The following is an 18,364-nucleotide window of genomic DNA, read 5'->3' as shown; positions in this document are numbered from 1 at the left end:
TAATAAATTAAAACAGGTTTACAGCTTGTTTGACATATTATCCTCTGAAACAGGGTAACAAATAACATGAATGTCATTTTGAAATGTATATTAGTAGAGTTGTCTGGGATCATTCAAAAATGTATCAAATCAGACGCAATATATTTAATCAAGTGTAAATTAAAGTGCATTTAGACGATGTATCCAACAATATATGCTAACAGTGTAAAGGAAGACTTTTAATAAAGTGTTGGGTCTAAATTATGTAACACAAACTGGGATGAGCAGAAAGCCTAATGTATGTGGTCATTAAGTAACATGTAAATAAAACTTATCTGACACAATACAAAGATTTAGTGAATAAACATGCTTTATTGAATTAGTAGACATTACACATGAACCTTATCAAGAGCATCTGAATTTGTTAATCACTGGCAATCCATTTCAGGCAATAATATGGGAACAGATCAATGGACATAAAATTAGGAAAAAATAAAAATCCATTATCAGACAGTGACAAGATTGTGTAATAACAAAGACACTATGAGTAAAATATCAGCTGAACACAGGCATATCTCGAGTGTGAGCATCAGAATACTTGTAATTAATGCACGGTGACGTTTTTACATAGAAATAAGTCAATGTGAACAATACCATATGGCACATATTTCAATAACTGGCACGAAAAAAACAATATATTTAAACAGTCTCGGCTATTCTATCTCTTGTGAATCCCTTCTCATGTGTCATTATTTACAGGGATTAATCGATAATCAAAAGAATAATCAGCAACAATTAAGATGATCAATTGAGTAAATGATCAACGTTCGGTTTCAAGCTTCTCAAATGTGACATTACATCTTGTCTTTTTCTGGGTTTATAATAGTGCAGCAAATATTTTGTTATTTCTTGTTGGTTGGATTAAAACACTTACTTAATTATGAAGGGCATTTTCCGTTATATTTTATAAATGAAACAACTGGAAATAATCATGAGTTGTGGTGTGCTGTTGCTGAGGACAACACAGAGCAGCAACATGACAACTATCAGAGATCAGTATTTGTGAGGTAGGCTGCACTGTGTTGTGAGAACATGTGTCTCTGTGGCGACTGTAAAAAGACAACACGGTACAGAAATAAATACAGTAAATTACTGGTGGTAGAAGTGAACGGATGGCAAAGGTTCAGGTCAGTTAAGATGCTAATTATCTTTCAGTGATAAAACATTGTCATCAAACACTTATTCCGGATGTTTCCTTACAAAGTGTTTCAAAGTAGCAAACAAGATGGTTGTTAAACATTAAAACTAGGAAAGGCCAATGACAGAATGAAGCTGCATAATTATAATTTGTGCTTCAGTTTATGGACTGATGCTACTGGACAAGTCAGCGAAGGTGGTTGAAATATGTCTTTGCAACCAAACAAAAACAAAGAGAAACAGCAGAACTCTATTCATGAGACTTATAAATAATTATTTCTGTGTGTAGTGTGTGAGTGTGAGTATGTCTGGCTACTGTAAACAAAGGTATCTATCATGTAGCTATTTTAATAATGGACTGAAAATGATTAGGAATTACAAAACAAAGTGTGGGACAGCTACTGTAATATTAAAAAGGCAGTCAAACATTCAAATATGGTGTCTGATCAACAAATTGAACGGCTAAAAGCCATAAAGCTGTATTGGAAAAACTCCAATTTCATGACATAAAGCGAATTCACAATGATTTACAGCAACGAAACTAAGTGTTAACCCCTGTGAATGTTCTCATTTGTCCGGGTCATCGTTATCCCAAAAGCAATTTCAGTCAAAAGCAACTGGACTTGGTTATTTGTCTAGGAAGATGTGGTCACATGCACGCATCTGTAAGAGGTGAGAGGAGAGGTGAAACGTCTTCCTAGACAAATAACCAAGTCCAGTTGCTTTTGACTGAAATTGCTTTGGGGGATAAGTGTTAACCCTTAACATCAATATATTGTGAATATAAAATTTTTAAGTATATATATCCCCTTTAAAAAAATACACTTTATATACATGAAATCCAACAAACACGCACATTTCACCATGTTCAACCAGCGCACAACACATGGGTGCAACCCTCGAACACTTAGAAGGTACTGTTGCTGGACAAATACATGTTCTCATCTTTCATCCTCATCATCATCGTCATAATGATACATTACAGTTGGTTATTCAAACAAAGGCCGACGTTTTCTGATTCAAATATTACTTGACAGTAGCTTCTAGGGGAATGCTCACAGTTGGTGGGAGGTTGGACTGTGCCCAGTGGCAGGTAGAGTGGTGTGATAACATGATGAGTGTACCGTACAAAATCTGACCCCAGCTTTGATTCAGATTCGGATCGAGTTTAAAAAAACAAAAAAAATGCTACAAGAACCATGCAACAGTCTTAACCATGTCCCAGCATGGTTTGCTAGTTTTTACATGGCGAACCATTTAAATCTGTTTACTGCAAACAGATTTCTGACTCGAAAGCTGGTTGGCGGCCCTGAATTTGTTAAGATGCTTTACATTACAGCTTGCTGTAAGCAACTCATTCTCTCCTGCCATCCATTAAACATGCAGGCATGCAAAAAAAGCACTTATAACCAGAGAACCAGAAACAAACAGATTTTCCTCGTCAAGTGAAGGCCAGGGTAAAAAGCTATTTTACACCGAGCATGCAGCTACAGTAGGTGGTTTCAGTTCCATCGGTGTTGATAGTACAACAGCATAGAGGCCTACTGTACGTGACTGAGGATAAAGACAAGGAACGGGCACTTTTAGCCCAAAGCTAAAAATGAAAAGGCACTGTGAAGTCTTGGCTTGGTGCATATGTACAGCATGCAAACGGAAAACACTTCCTGGTTTGTCCATAAGGGAAGGAATGAGTGAAATCAGGGGCTAAAGGAGGGACAGAGGGTCCATCTCTTCATGGCAACAGAGAGGTAACAGTAACGGCGTTCTCCTCAGATGATGCTGAATCCATCCACACTCATTTGTGCTGTGGTTCAAATCTACAAAGGCCATTTCCCCTTCTTTTTATCTATTCTACCATAGAGATATTCCATCAAACCAAAATGATTTTCAACATTTACTGGATTTCATTTGCAGCTAAAGACAAGTGTTTGCTTTTGTGGAATGTTTGCAGTCGACCACCAGGAAGTGTGCTTCTCTCCTCACCCGAGGGCTGGGGGGTTTCTCTCTTACGTCACTTTCTGAACTCATTCAAATCTTGGAAGAACGATTCCTTGTGTGCAATTTGTGGCAGCATTCCGACAGAAACTACGCTCTCTTCTCTCTATCTCCAAACTTTAGGCCGTCCTAAAGTAGCTTAAAAGGTGTAACATGTCAAAGTTTGATGTGTGGGTACATCCAACCTTCATCTGTATTATTTCAATAAAGCTGAATCGGTAATCCCTCATTATAAGTTTGTATAATGAAGATGATACTAGTTCAGTTAAGCAGCATGACAGTGTAGTGACGGATGCAAAGTTGAGAGCAGGTTAGCTGTGAAGAAAGTTTAAATGTGCTGGTTGTCCGTGTCTCTGTAGTACATATACTACAGAGACACTACATGCTTTGTAATAAATCACAGGGATCAACGGATGGCTTTGGCAAGACAGGATGGAGAGTCAAACGCATATACTAAAAAATAAAGTAAACATTGTTTCTCTGTTCTTCATTCACAAGAGTAGGTGTTGATCTCTAACCTTCATTATACCGACTGAGACTGAACATAAGATCAACAAAAACCGAGATTACAAAAACGAGCTGGAGGTGTGGGGTTAAAACCCTTTCCTGCAACCTAAAAATGACTGGTACACAAGAAACCGCAGAACGCAAAAGTGCTCTGGCAGCACTGTGTTCTGTGTGTCTGTTATTCTATACTTCTATAGTGATGGCTGGTGGTGTATATATACTGTATGTATGACGCAACAGAATTACCCTCCCTCAACTGGGGATTTACAGGACAAGTCCTGGTTATTGTGACTTCAGCGTTGTTTTGGGAGAGGGCCCATGGTCAGAGAGTCCTCCTCAGTGATAGCGTCCAGCTCTTCAGTGCGCACAGCGTGAGTGATGAGCTGAAGCTCCTCAGAGAGTGTCTCGCTGCGGTACGCCACACGGATATCAGGGACGTTGGTACGATGGATGTCGTTGCTCTCAGGACCCTCCTTGGCAAAACTGCGGCCCAGCCAGTAGCTTTTGGCCTGGAAATAAGAGAAGCTATGTGTGTTTGTGTGGAAGCTCAGATACGAGTAAAACAAAAAGGAAACACAATATATGACTGATAACTCTTTTAGCAATTCAATTTAGATTCAAAATGTTTACTAATGGGTCTGAGGGACACAAGAGAGAATAATGTAGACTGTGTCATTACTAGAGATAAACTACACTCATGTCATTAGGTACAACTGTACAATCTAATACAGCTGTTCAGCTGAAATGATTTAAAACAATTACACTGTCATAGAGGTGTTATTTGGTATGTTGTACTGGGATGCGTTATACTGTGTTACCGATGAGGTGTTTCTGGTATTCTGCTCACCTCATGTATGTAAAGATAATGTATGCCATGCAACACCACCTTTAACTAACAAATGAATTCATACATTTTGGACAATGCCACATAAAATGAGAAGAGGTATAAACTAGTTTACCTTGTGTGAAAAGCCACTCATGAGGACACTGTTTCTTGCCAGCTCACACATGTCACAGGAACTTAGTTTCCACACCTGAGCAGCGATGCTGTACTCCTCCATCAGAGGCTCCTGCACCCACACACAGAGAGAAAAAGTAATTTCAGCCTCATCACTTATGATCACCCTTTTGCAGTTTGTAGCTTAAATGTAGGTCATGTGTAGATTCAGCGCACTTCCTTCATACTGACCTTGGTGAAGTGGAACTGAAGAGGATCATCAGTGGACAGAGAGACCATGAGGCCTCTAGACAGGTACTCTGGCAGCGGGTTGCGATGGTAACTGAGGAACAGGCTGTTGTTACTCAGAGGTGACATGGCGATGCCAATTTGAGCCAGGTAGTAAAGATACTGTAGCACTGGAGCCTGGTGGACATCAAATGGAGAGAGAGCCTAATTGAAACTTGAAGCTATATGTAATTCCATCAGTGAAGGCCAAGCAGGACCCAGAGTCTCTTTATGCTTCCCAAAATATAATGCAGTCCAATTATTACTACAACAATTGCCATGGGATATGTATTAAGATAATTATAAATATGAAATATTATATATACTATATAGTTAATTAATTCACTTATAATTAATAAAGCTCTCTGACACCATCAGGTCTGCAAAAAGAGAAAATTCAACAAACAACAACATCGTTCCACCTTAGTTTTAGAACACAGCACAGTATTTGTATGAATAAAGTTATTTAACATGGAAAAACCAAACACAGCAGTCTTTTAGAAACAATGCAGTATGTGTTGTTCTGACCTTTCTGAGCAGCAGTCCATGGGAGATGTTCTCTGATAACATGAAACCTGACACCAGGTGGTGGATTGGCCCCGCCTCCCCACAGTGAGGTCGCAGCACAAGCGTGTGAAAGCCTCTCCTCCTGTGTGAGTCAAATGTATTTACAAGAACATTAAAAACCTCATGCTTTGTGTGTTTTTTGTGTGTGAATGATTATGCATTTAAATGAAGAGATGTGAGTTCTAATAAAAGATTACTGTGTTATATTCTATATTATTCATTTCTCCATGGCCATGTAAAAGAACATGAACATCAGTTTACACAATTTCATAGCTGTCGATTTATTATTCCTTTCCTCAGATAGTGAGCAGAGCCCTAGTTTGACAATACTCTTGGTTATTGTCCATTTTTAGTTTTCCAGGTTTCGTCAGTGATAATGAGAAACAAGCTGCACCCTGCTTGGCCCATGGGTAAACGTTGGGCCATATTCACCTGAAATCTGGCCCAGACACACCCTAACTGCAGCGTGATTTAAGACTGCAAGTATCCATGGAAAATCGACTGGCCTTGGCTTGCTCAAGCTCGCCCACTCTTTAACGACTAATGTGTCCAGCTGGCCCATACCTTCGCAGGTGGTTGAGCACAGTCATGTTGGCATAGGTGTAGTAGAGGTAGTAGGAGTAGGGTGGATTGTCTTCTTCTGTCCAGTTGGCTGGCAGCGGACTGTCATGATTGAAAACGTGCTGTTCAGGTTTAGACTCATCGTCCACGCTGTCGAAGCCCACCACCTGTGGAGGCATATGCATCAAAGAAAAAAAAACGTAAATAAAACAACAATTACTTTTCTCATTCTTTTTAGTGTGAATCATCAGGATAGCTTGTGAAGTGACACTCACGTGCTCCAGGAAGAGATGCAGCTCAGGATGACTCTGCGGATTGATTGTGACTTCGAACAGAGGCATGAAGATATTCTCCAACATCTCCTGGAAATTAGCCAGCTGCTTCTTTGTGCGGTACACGTCACTGGAGGGGTTGATATTGAACAGTGACATTTGTCGTTATCATGGAGATGACTATTGTTTGTTTTTTTGTAAAAACTATTACCGATTTATTTCAAATAAAGGTTTCGATTGTGAAGGTATAGAAGATATAATCCATGTCCACACTAGTTCTTTGAGTTAGCTGGAACCAGGAAGGAAAGCTCGTCTTAATGATCTGCATTTACTCTCATTTACAGGGATGTAAACCTCAGAAATCATCAGACAAGTACCATAATTATCTACTTATGTTATATGTAATTAATTACTTGGTTGGTTACTGTGACAACGTCTGACACGGGTTGTTGGGAGGGATAGTGGGAATTATGTCAGGGTTTCTTTTTCTAGTGCTGATGCACTATTCAACTGTTGTACTCTTTCTTTTTTGCCTGACTGCAAAACTCAATAAAAAAATGAAGAAATCATCAAACAAATTGATTTCTTTTTTGTTTGACCACCAGTGAGAGTAGTACTGCTTCAAGATAAAGCAAGTCGTAGTACTTACAAAAGACGGGGCACCTGGATGAGCCAGCGCACATTATCAGAGTACACTCGATATTTGAGGGCCCACTGAGCCAGCTTATCCCATTCATCCCGGGAGCGGCCATAGATGGACAGGCGTAGCTCAGAGTTCTGGTACTTACTCTCCTCCAAGTCAAACATCACCTCCTGGACAAATAGTGACAAGAGATATCAATGCATTAGTTTGTGTGTTTATTTATAAATTGTTTGGATGGGGTATATAAAATAACAATAATAATAATAACAATAATAATAAGTATTATTATTTCACACCTTGACTATGTGTGCAAAGTATTTTCCTTCAATGTGGTTGTCGGTCTTGATGAAGATCTCTCTGAGGATGGATTCTCCAATGGGGTTGTATTTGGAGTTGAACTTGTCAAACCGATGGAACGTGTTACGGTCCTGATTAGTAAAGGAAACCCGTTAAACCTAATTTTTTCAATCATTAAATGCAGAACACAGTATTCCTTTGTACGCGACCTCTGAAAATATCAAGCACAATGTTTACCGCTGCTCCCATTTCTCACCGCATGCATGTCGAGAGTGTCTACACTGAGGTCAAAGGGCGTCAGGTTCATGCTCTCAAACACGTCCTTAAGGGTCTGACCGCGTCCGCGCTCAATGTGAACAATCTCCCCTGGGTATTTGTTCATGGCTCTCTTTATGAATCGCAGCAGATGCTTCTGATTCATGCAGGACGAAGCATGTATGTGTGTGTCCACCTGTAGTTAGGACAGAGCAGAATATGTGAGGGGCAGATATGACCTTGGCTCTCAGTCTTCAGGTTCAGTCCCACTTTTGTAGTTTTAGAATTTTGTCATTGGACATTATTAAAATAGATCAACTTTGACATTTGTTGGCTCTTGCCTTTCGTATGTTGTAGAAGTCTCTGTGTGGAACTTTCTTCTGAGCGGCCAACTCCTTCATCTCATTCAGGAGGATGTGCATCTGGAATTTAGCGCTCAGGTACTGCAGGCGACGGTAGCAGAAAGACTTCCTGCAAACGCCATACAGAGGTAACACTTATTTCATTTAAAATAAACATGAGCATTTGAACAATGACATTTGTAGAATGATGGTCTCAAAGAAACACTCACACTGGGCCGTTGATGATGAGGGCCATCATAACTTTCATGTCTCCGATATACTCTGTCAAGTCAGGATAAGGCAGGTCTAGTTCTGTGCTTCTGAAGAGGAGAACAGTATAAAAGTATTTAAATCATTTGGCTTTTAATTAACACGCCATCCTTCAAGCACAAACGCATACTTGTCCAAGCTGGTTTCGCTGGTGTAGACGTGGACTACTCCATCCACCATCTTGCAACCATATCCTGTGTCTGCTGGCATATTCTTGGGGTCATGGTCATAGGGGTGTGTCTTTGAGACAGGTAGGTGGACGGGGGCATCTGGGAAAAGAAGAAGTTGATATAAATGAGGTTATATCATCCATGCTAGAAAAAAAATCTCCTAAAATGATGAAATGTTAACTACACAGATAAAAGAGACAGTGTAGGAGTTTTTGTTACACAGAGTTAACAAATGACTACTTTTTTCATTTAATTATTACATCTAGATTAGAATTTTTCAGTCTGAATAACAATAAACCGAGAAAAAACAGCTGTCGAGGACCTGTTTCTCATACACTTTATTGTTCAGTTGCTTTGCCCACATGTTCAGGGTGCTGGGGAGGGGGAGATACGCTTAGTGAGTTCTCCACTTTCTTTTTGGCATTTCCTAGCTGTCTCAACATCAAAATACATTCCCATTTATGTATTGCCTGACAGGCTGATCTTAAAAGACATTCAAGCTTTTTCAAGCTTGAACAGGTCCATTAGCTTTGGTCCAGGAAAACCCCTTTGGAAAAAAGGTTTGATGTTAGCTTATGAGACAGGCTTGCAGAGAGCTGAAACATTTTGCCAATTGAGTCACTAACTGTTGATTTTATAGAGAGAGAAATTATGGAGAGTAGACATTCAATATAGTATGATATGAAAATAAACATGCTTCCCCCGCAGCACAGAGCTAGGTATTATTGAAAACTCTAACTTCAGCCAGCTACACTACCGTTTATGGAGTAACCAAGACGGCTCTGTCACCACCTCTTGGCTACAATTTCTATGTGTATAGCTCAGCCATTACTGCCCCCCTGTGGAATAAAACAGTTATCGCTGTAGAATTCAACAAAACCCTCTTTTCTGATATACACTTCTCTCTTACTTTCTTCCCAACTGTAACAGAATTTGTTTGGTGTGTGCATGAGATACCGGCATCTACAGGAGTCTCTGCTATATCGTCATAGTACGCCAGATCCAGAGGCTTGATCCTGAGGTCCTGCAGGGCGTGAGCTGTGGTTTTAAAGAAGGACTGCATGGATTGCTTTATGTACTTCTCCCGGATGAATAATGCCTTCACCACACACTTCGCAGCATCTACCAGGTCAGTGAAGGGCACCTGGGAAGGTGTCAATATGCAGCAATGAAAATGGGCTTTTCCCTTTTGCATCAGTTTTAATTGCTGATGAAAACACACAAAAAATCCTATGAAAAAAAAGCTCCTCACCCCACACTTTTCCTCTCCAGATATTGAGACTCGCTGGAACTCTCTCTCCATTGGCATGGTTCTCGCCTGAAAGCCATCATCAACTATGTCCACACTCTTCTCATTCAATGACCTTAAATGATACAAAGTGAGAGTTTAAAACAAGAGAAAGGTAAATAAGTAAGTAAAACTGTATTTATATAGCACCTTTTTATCACAGGGTACAAAGTGCTTTACATCGACATCATTACAACAAATGTATAAAACAAAACACAAATACCAAATGCAAAGTGCATAAAAGGCAGATACAGAATGGAACAACAAACAGGAGAATGTGGACATGAGCAGTGGCAAAAAGCAAAAGAAGGCGAAGATTACCCAGATGTTATTGGTTTTATGAAGTTGTAATGACAGCATCCGCCATTAGTGTAGTTTTATTGTTTAAAACAATGAGTTTGGAAAGTATCCAGATCACTTTTAATTTAACCAATACAAAATAGACCATAAACAATGTGATTTTTATTTAGATTATATTACATACACAAAAATTAAATGTCCTCATTTGCATTCGCATTCACAACCTTATTCAGTATTTTGTATTAACATTAAGCTGTGATTGATACATCAGCTTTGCACACATTAAAGTTGACAGTTTGTGTTCTGCCATGACTTTTGTAAGTGAATATAAATTTGCAAACGTCTAAAAAAAAAAAGGTTGTCTTTGCTGTGGTGTACTGAAATGGACTTGCTGTCTTTAGAGAGAGGAGAGAGTAGAAAGCAAAAGAACAAGGTACCCATTTGTGCATTTATCAAGTCACCAGCAGGGGGGAGACGTGCTCCCTCTCAATATGCTGATACTCTGTCAGTGGTCCTGGAGAAAAGTACTGTACTTAAAACAGTCCAGAGTTCCTGGTTACTTTTAGACTAGACATTGATATAAATATATAGTAATGATAAATAATGAAACATCCACGCAAGTATGTTCCTAAGCACATTTCTAAGAATATGAGCAAAATAGAGATGAACTGAAAGAAAATAAACCACCAAAGAGAAAAATCACTTCACAATACATGCAGACTGAAGCAGATCTCACTCACTCTAGGTCTGCATCACTGTCGATTTTCATGAAGTCCAGTTTGGCACGGAGCAAGATCTCTGGCTCAAGCCTAGGGGTGATATGCAGCATCGCAGGATAGCGTGGGCAAGTCAGGGGGCAGACGGGCATCAGAGGCAGTGAGAAGAAGTAAAGCATACAAAAGGCACAGGCACCACACACACACACACACACACACACACACACACACACACACACACACACACACACACACACACACACACACACACACACACACACACACACACACACACACACACACACACACACACACACACACACACACACACACACACACACACACACACACACACACACACACAGGGCTGGGCGATATGGCCAGACTCTTCTATCCCAATATAAGAAGAAGATATCTCTTTATCTCAGTATATCCCGATATCTTCTTACATGTAAAATCAGGGTTTTTGAAATCCAGTTTTTATCACACGGAACTGTGTGGTTACGTAAAGTTTGATTTTAGGAAATGAAAACGTTTCAAATGATATTACCTCAGGTCTTTCAGATAAAATGTTTTGAGAAGTTTGATGTGCTTCTTATTGTCAGTTTAGACAATTGTGTATCAGAGAATCTCGATATGATTTATTCACAATATCGATTCCATTGAAATAAGATGAATGATCATATTGAATAATTGCCCAGCCCTCATACAAAGCATATTAGGCATTAAGCGATCAAGGCGATTGGCCTACACAGAAAAATATCATCAGTTAGTGGTACACCCTGATTGGTAAAAGGGGGCTTGCTTATAGCAGATAGCGTCAACCCTGGCAACCGAGACAGAACCCACCTCCATTTAAAAGTTTGTGTAGAAGAAGATTAAACACCAGCAGAGGTGCGGTGTGCTGGCCAGCCCCGATTGCTGATTGCTGGGGTTAGTTAGCCCACTACAAAGTGGCATGTTGGAAGCTGATAAGCATGTGTACATGGGCGTAAGCAAGTGTGTGTAAAAGGTGAGGGCATGGAGAGATCTGTCTGTCAGAGATAATGTCAAGAGTTTATTTAACTGGCTCCGTGTGTGCGGTGTGTGCATTTCCTCACTTGATGTCCTGGCTGATTTGCCTCTCTAGGCGGTGCCGTCGCTCCTCCAGCTGTTCGATGGGGCTGTCCTCCGGAAACTCATAAGGGGCACTTCGCATCTCACTCTTGGCCATGCTACGTGTGAATAGCTCCTTGTGCAAACATAAATGACATCATTTATGGTACCATAAATCAGGAAAAGGGTTTTGTGTACTGGACATACAGTACGCAAAACAACCTGCTACATTTACATTCAAATAAAGCCAGAAAAGGCCAAGGCAGATAGTGAACTGGTGTTATCCGAAATACTTTGATGAACTTGTTTATGTTTTTGTACTCTTTTAAGGCAGGAAGTTTAATATTACTTGGGGATTAATGCCATCAATTAACAAAACTGAATAATCTCGTGTTGAACTGGTAAGATATTGAAAGCTGAAATCGTTTTCCAGGCAGAAGCCAGCAAAAACGATGTATAGGTGTTAATTACTAAATAACTATTTAAGGATTCAAACGTCCTGGACTTTATTGTGTTTTTATTCTCAATTAGATGTATTTTCATCTGTGATAAAATTTAATAAATACATTTAAAAAAGAAAAACATTTTCAAGCTGGCCAACGTATATTTTCCTAACTGGTAAATTCAACATTCAAACAAGTACCATTTACAGCCGATTGAAATATCTGAATTGCTGGAAAACTGGTGCATAAATAATTATCAATAGTGCTCCTAGTTTAAGATTATTTATATTAGCTGTATCTAAAAGATCAGATGTAATCAGTGTGCCTTTGCATTCTCACCTCAGCAATCTCTTTGTATTTTTCTTCCATAGATGTTCGCAGGTCGATTGGGTAGTGTGTAAGAGAAACAGGTGTTCCTGGAAGCGATCTTTGGGGCCTGAGTGGTTTAGGCCCAGATGCACCACACAGGTCTGAAGGACAGAGACAGAGTTACAGTATGTGAGTAATACAACAATCAGAACTGATTAATCAGAGCCTTTTTCTTTTAGGTCTGATGCCCAGTAAAGGCAGAGACGATCGATTACACTTAAACTACAAAAAGTGAGCGTTTTGAACACAATCACAGCAACATCTACACGTGTACCATCATTCAAACAGCCATAAACCGGCAATAGTCTGAAAATCCAGAAAGCAGAAGAGTTACACATTTAAAATGTCCGTTTTCTTTCAATACTCATTTCAACTAATTAAAACTGAAATATGTAATGAAAAATATGTAATGTAACACACCTGTCATTTGTGAAAAAGTAATCCCAGTAGTAATCCAAGTACATTTCTCTGTAATCCATACACATTTTCTCAGCTGGGTAAAATTTAATTCAAGTAGAAATATTTTTACACTCTCTACTGAGTAGTATATATTTTCTTTGGCCAGCGATAGTTGCATGGTTGAGTTTTCTTTATCTGAAGCCACGCAATGCTTTTAAAGAATCCATCTTGAACTCTACCTCTCATCCTTTTAGTGTTGTGTGGGAAGGATAACATTTAACAATGTTGTCTCTTTTCTGCCAAGTAACATGGCAATGTTTAAATTAAAAGCTACACATTCTTTTACTGAAGTATCATAAAGATACATCTGCTTAAGTAAACGATGAGTAAAGTAACAGTACCTCCAGTGGAATAACTCATGAAGCACAGTGTCAATGGAAAACAGCTATGTGAATTTAACCAGGTAAGTACAGGTTAACAAAAGACTGTGTTGCATATGCTTATGCAAAGGGGTGATTGTTGGACTGATAATGACTGTAGTTTATTACTGAAACAGAGGATTTATGATCCACAGATCCACCAGAATTCGTGCGGGGTTCAGATACATATGGGTGCTTTGCTGGCTCACAGCTAATTCAATGGCAATGTTGACAATCTTTCTAGAACGTAAGAAACTGTCATTTCACAGAAAACAGAGACAGACAAATATGTACAAACAGACAAAGTGAACTAGTGCCATCACAGACAAGAACTAGAAAATCATTAACATTTGGTTCACCAGAGATTGCAATGTGTAGTGGTTTTAGTGAGGACAAACTATTTTAGAAGGCACAAATTTGGCTCAGACTATAATACAGTTATACCACAGCTTAGACTCATGTGACCCTAAAAACTAATATAAGTACATATAGAGTTAAAAACTATAGACAAATTACAAAAAATGCTCTGACTGTATCACTTAATTTACGTAAAACTAGAAATTCAGTCAACTTAAATCTTCCAGCAGTTATTACATAAGTTTATGTAACGCATAACTGAATCAACTAAAGTCAGGCTAGTGTTTTCAAGATTGAGCAATCTTTGGACAAGAGCTTTCTTTGTGTCCTTTCTTCAGCTACATGGACACATTAGTATATTTATTTTGCATCTAAATTAAAGACACAAGACAGACACAAAAATACTTCAGTTGCAAAGAGTCAGAGCCAGAAGTTAAACAAATACAAATAGCGCATAACGATGATTACCTACTGTATGAAGCCCTGCTGACAATGGCTGCATTAAAATCCTTGTAATAACTCAGAGAACAGAAGCTGGCTTAAAGAAAGACAGCTGTACCAATAGATACTGTGTCACTTCAATCACACACTGGCACGCACAAGCACACATGATAAAAAGAAGTACCCTAGCCCACATGTACACACTTGCGTACACACACCTGTGCATGACACAGAGGGGCCTTCCCCACTCTAGACCTGCCGGAAACAGATGACACCAGCTCCACTCCAGACTAAACCAAGACATGAGTGGAAAACTACCAAAAGACAAACTAGCTTAGTCTCTAAAGACACAGAGGAACATCAGTTTTACTGATTCTTGAGTACTTTCTAAAGGCAGCCATGAATTTCCCTTTGAGAGAACCATAATTTAAAGAGCACCATAGTTATGTGCACAGTAATTCACTCACTCATTATAAAATCGGTGGCTTTGGGTGTGGTGTGTGTTGACTTTCCTCTATAATTGGTACCATTATTGGTACTGTGTCTGGCATGTGACAATTAGTCTTTGCCATCTGCTGTCTGGCTCCAAGACTGTGGAGTTAGGAATGGATGGAGGGTAACTCTCCAGTATACTAATACTAGCATGACACAACACAAGTGTTTGAACATACATGGTGCAGTCTAGCCCACCCAACACTGGATTGTTAAAGCAGATATCTATATATGAGAATTCTTATGTAAATGTACATAACATAAATAAACATTTCTCAAAAGGATTTCATACTATTTAATTGTTGAAAAATAAACTTTGGCAACACTTTCTAAATTACCTATAACATGTCTTTGTCCTGACATTTCTTACATAATGGCCAATATCTCTGCGATAAACTAATATCAGCATGGCCAATTTATCAGATTAAATGCAGAGTGCACACGTGTGGATATAAAGATCTGTCCATTTTCACATGGACAAACAGATGACTTCAAGTGTAGAGACACAAACAGAGTCATCCCCAGTATAGTATCCATGTAATCCCCGGCCTGTCCACCAGAGATGACTCTTAATCCAGGACCGTTGACGCTATTTTTCTCAGTGACATCATGGTGGTATAGATCTAGGGTCTAAGGATAGAGCATGTTGTATGCTGTGCAGATTGTAAAGCCCCATGAGGCGATCGCGGCTGAATGTGTTTGTAATATTTTGACTACAGTATATAAATAAAACTGACTTGACTGGTAGTAGAACGCACAAATCTTCTACACACATGTACAAGTAAACACAAACCAAAGACTCAGCAGACAAAAGAAAAAATCAACATTTAAGGAAAGTAGAATAATTAAACATTTCACTGCAGATTCTCTCTGTTACTTTTGGCTCATTCTGGTGTGCACTGTTGGGCAAACTTCTGTCAGTGATCCCTCAAGAGACAAGCAAAACCAACAAACACACAGTCAAAAGAGAACCATCAAAACAACAACAGGGACACTTTAAGAAGGTCTCATTAGTCATAAAGGCCTGTAAGGTTCATTCAGTTAACCATTAATTTACAAGAAACAGCAACTAGACACGTAAATGAAAAGGGTAATGTTAATTTATTTGTTATTAGATTTGATTTAACAAAAATACAGGGATGCCCTCTCTTAGTTGTTTAAGTGGTTGTTTTAATTTTAGTTGACTAAGACATCTTTAGTCAATTAGTAATTTTTATTGCTTTTTTTTAACCTGAATAACTAATTTCCAAGAAACATGAGCACATCTCTGGTAAACACCAGATTTAAAGTGGTGCTTTTACATTATTCTTTGTGGAGAAACTCAGTTTTACAGATTAAATCGATTAAATCTGATCATCAATTAGTCGACAATCCACTATTGTGTAAGTGTAAATTTTCTATAATCGTCGGCTGACCAAGACTCAAACACAACGTTTACTGCGTGAGTGCTTATTTACTTTAGAAATTGATGCTTCAGCCCTTCTATCTTCATGTAGCCATTGAGAATAAATGTCTAAGACCAGTGAATAATACTGATAAAGCTCTCAATCTTAGCTTTCTCTCACATCCCTGGGACCTGTGTCTGCACACCGCCCACATGCACTTCCCACCTGTTCTTTTGAACCCTACCAAAAGGACAGTCAACTAGAATCTGTGGAGCTGCCTCTGCTCGAAATGGATCAATACGATCCTTCCAGTGTGTCTCGCCGCCCCCTCTCTCAGGCCCAAAGTAGCAGAAGACTAGTTTGGGAAGTGCCGTAGACTGTAGTAGTCAAACATTGTACAGTAATGTCCTTAAAATATCCCATGCCCAGATCAATCTATATCAATTTGACCATTTACAGTATATTTTCTATAATATAAAACATACCTTGTTAGATATTTTCGGTGCAGTGTCAAAGAGGCAGTCTTCACACTAATAACAACACCTAAGATTCAGACATTTTGGTGGATAAATCTGACCTTGCACTTCCTCATCTGCATGGATATTAACTCGAACAGCGTACAGGAACAGTGAACGTGGAATTTCTTGCTCTATTCTTTGTCCCTGCATGACACGAGAGCCAATGGCATGTTGACAATTTAACCAGTTCATGTCTCAAAGTAATAATGAGAAAAATATGCTTTTTAAATTGTTTTTCTACATTTTACATATAACCTGATAATGCCAGCCTCATTATGGTCTGGATAAGCTAAAACAAGCACTTGTGAGTTTCGCAACACTACAGATAATTGATGGTTCTCCTTCTCACTCAGATATTAACATGTTGGGGCGCTCAATCTCTGTAGGAAAATTACATTTTATATTGCATTAACTGTGTAACAGGTGTGCTTTTTTTTTTTTTAGCAGAATTTAAGGTGACTGTAGCTGCAGGGAGAAACTGTATGAACTATTGCCTGGGCCTCCTTTCTGGTTTAACTATGTTTAAATAAGACACACCCTAATTTACTTACATGACTTCAGAAGTGTCTATCACTGTCTGTCTTATTGCAAAAAAACTGTCTTACTTTGTTAGTTCTTACTTGATTTCTTTTGCATAACTGGTGCACATTCCCGTCTCTTTTAAAATCTGCAAGTTTGACTGCATCCATAGCATCAGACCCTTTAATTAATACTTTAGTTTAATAGTAAATATGTCGTTTTCCCTGACCCTCTGCCCAATAGTGACATGTAGGCGTGGGAGCTCTGCCTCCAGTGGGCCGAGTTGGCCAAGACCCAAGATGAAAAAAAAACAAAGTATGGTAAGAGGTATGGCAGTGCAGTTGATATGATTTTCACATTATTAAGATAATATTAAAGACAACATATCAGAATATGGCAAATGCATTTAAAATCAAATATAATCTCATCAAGTGTTTAATCTGTGTTCCACTTTTACACAACACATGGCACCATGACTTCATACGTGTCAAAAATTCAACGTACAAGTCTAACACTTATCGATAACAGTTTGCTCTACATTATTAGCATTGAGAGCAGAAAGTTGTATGGCAATAACGGCCTGATTGTGTCATCACAAAAAAATATCAATGAACAATACTGAAATATTGCCGAGTCCTACCTCTACATAGCTGACCATATGTTTGTACATGAATTATTCTGACTTGTCTGCACCAGTATCAAACCATGAGGACCTCAAGACATATTCAAATGAAGACTGTCTACTTATATTTGCAGTGATATTAAATATTATTGTAAACACAAGGGAGCCTGTCGTCTGATAAAAAGCTATAAGTCAGGGATGTCACACAGCAGCAATGTATGTTGGGCATCTAAGAATGATAAAAACTGGTGGTGGAATAAAAAAATATGCCATAGCAATGTTTTATACTTTACTTTTTGGTCTACTGCAGTTGTGGCTCTTATGTTTAAAAACAGATTTCACTTCATTTCATGAGAGGAAGAGGGATGACACATGCTTCAGATGTTCCTTAGCAACCGCAGATGAGAATAAACCTCTACTTTAGGTCTTCATCTCAAATATATACAGTATATATATACATATATATATATATATATACATACAAACAGTATATTAGCACTAGGGATCCGTTCAAGGGAGAAAAACATGGCTGATTTAATTTACCAGTTAAAAACGGCTGCCTGCAAATTCACTTTGTAAACAGTTAGGTCATGATTTCCTTTTCTCTTTTTTAAACGTATTGTGTTATTGTGGCAAGAGACATTTACCTTTACAGCTACTCTGCAGTTTCGTATAACATCATCTGCCTTTATAACGGATAAGTGGCTTGTCGTTGGCATCAC

At 38.8% G+C, this 18,364-nt stretch overlaps 1 protein-coding gene across 2 annotated transcripts in view; it reads right to left on the bottom strand.

The window, feature by feature from the left end:
- Nucleotides 1–398: 398 nt before the first annotated feature.
- ampd2a (adenosine monophosphate deaminase 2a) overlaps nt 399–18,364 on the bottom strand; it is a 36,297-nt gene continuing 18,331 nt past the window's right edge. Inside the window, exons 3-19 of one of the 2 annotated variants that reach the window (XM_083939442.1) lie at nt 12,461–12,591; nt 11,684–11,814; nt 10,608–10,676; nt 9,532–9,643; nt 9,237–9,423; nt 8,240–8,378; nt 8,070–8,159; nt 7,840–7,969; nt 7,500–7,694; nt 7,243–7,374; nt 6,953–7,116; nt 6,307–6,433; nt 6,035–6,198; nt 5,432–5,552; nt 4,868–5,041; nt 4,638–4,748; nt 399–4,187 (exon numbers count right to left, since the gene is read on the bottom strand). In XM_083939442.1, coding sequence (XP_083795568.1) covers nt 3,972–4,187; nt 4,638–4,748; nt 4,868–5,041; nt 5,432–5,552; nt 6,035–6,198; nt 6,307–6,433; nt 6,953–7,116; nt 7,243–7,374; nt 7,500–7,694; nt 7,840–7,969; nt 8,070–8,159; nt 8,240–8,378; nt 9,237–9,423; nt 9,532–9,643; nt 10,608–10,676; nt 11,684–11,814; nt 12,461–12,591 — 2,393 coding nt within the window. In that variant the 3' untranslated portion in view covers nt 399–3,971. The remainder of the gene's footprint in view (nt 4,188–4,637; nt 4,749–4,867; nt 5,042–5,431; nt 5,553–6,034; nt 6,199–6,306; nt 6,434–6,952; nt 7,117–7,242; nt 7,375–7,499; nt 7,695–7,839; nt 7,970–8,069; nt 8,160–8,239; nt 8,379–9,236; nt 9,424–9,531; nt 9,644–10,607; nt 10,677–11,683; nt 11,815–12,460; nt 12,592–18,364) is intronic. The other variant, XM_083939443.1, reaches the window with a different exon arrangement.

Source organism: Echiichthys vipera, assembly GCF_963691815.1.
Source record: "Echiichthys vipera genome assembly, chromosome: X".
Classification (NCBI taxonomy): Eukaryota; Metazoa; Chordata; class Actinopteri; order Perciformes; family Trachinidae; genus Echiichthys; species Echiichthys vipera.
The sequence above is the reverse complement of the archived record's forward strand: the minus strand, read 5'-3'. Positions and strand labels throughout refer to the sequence as shown.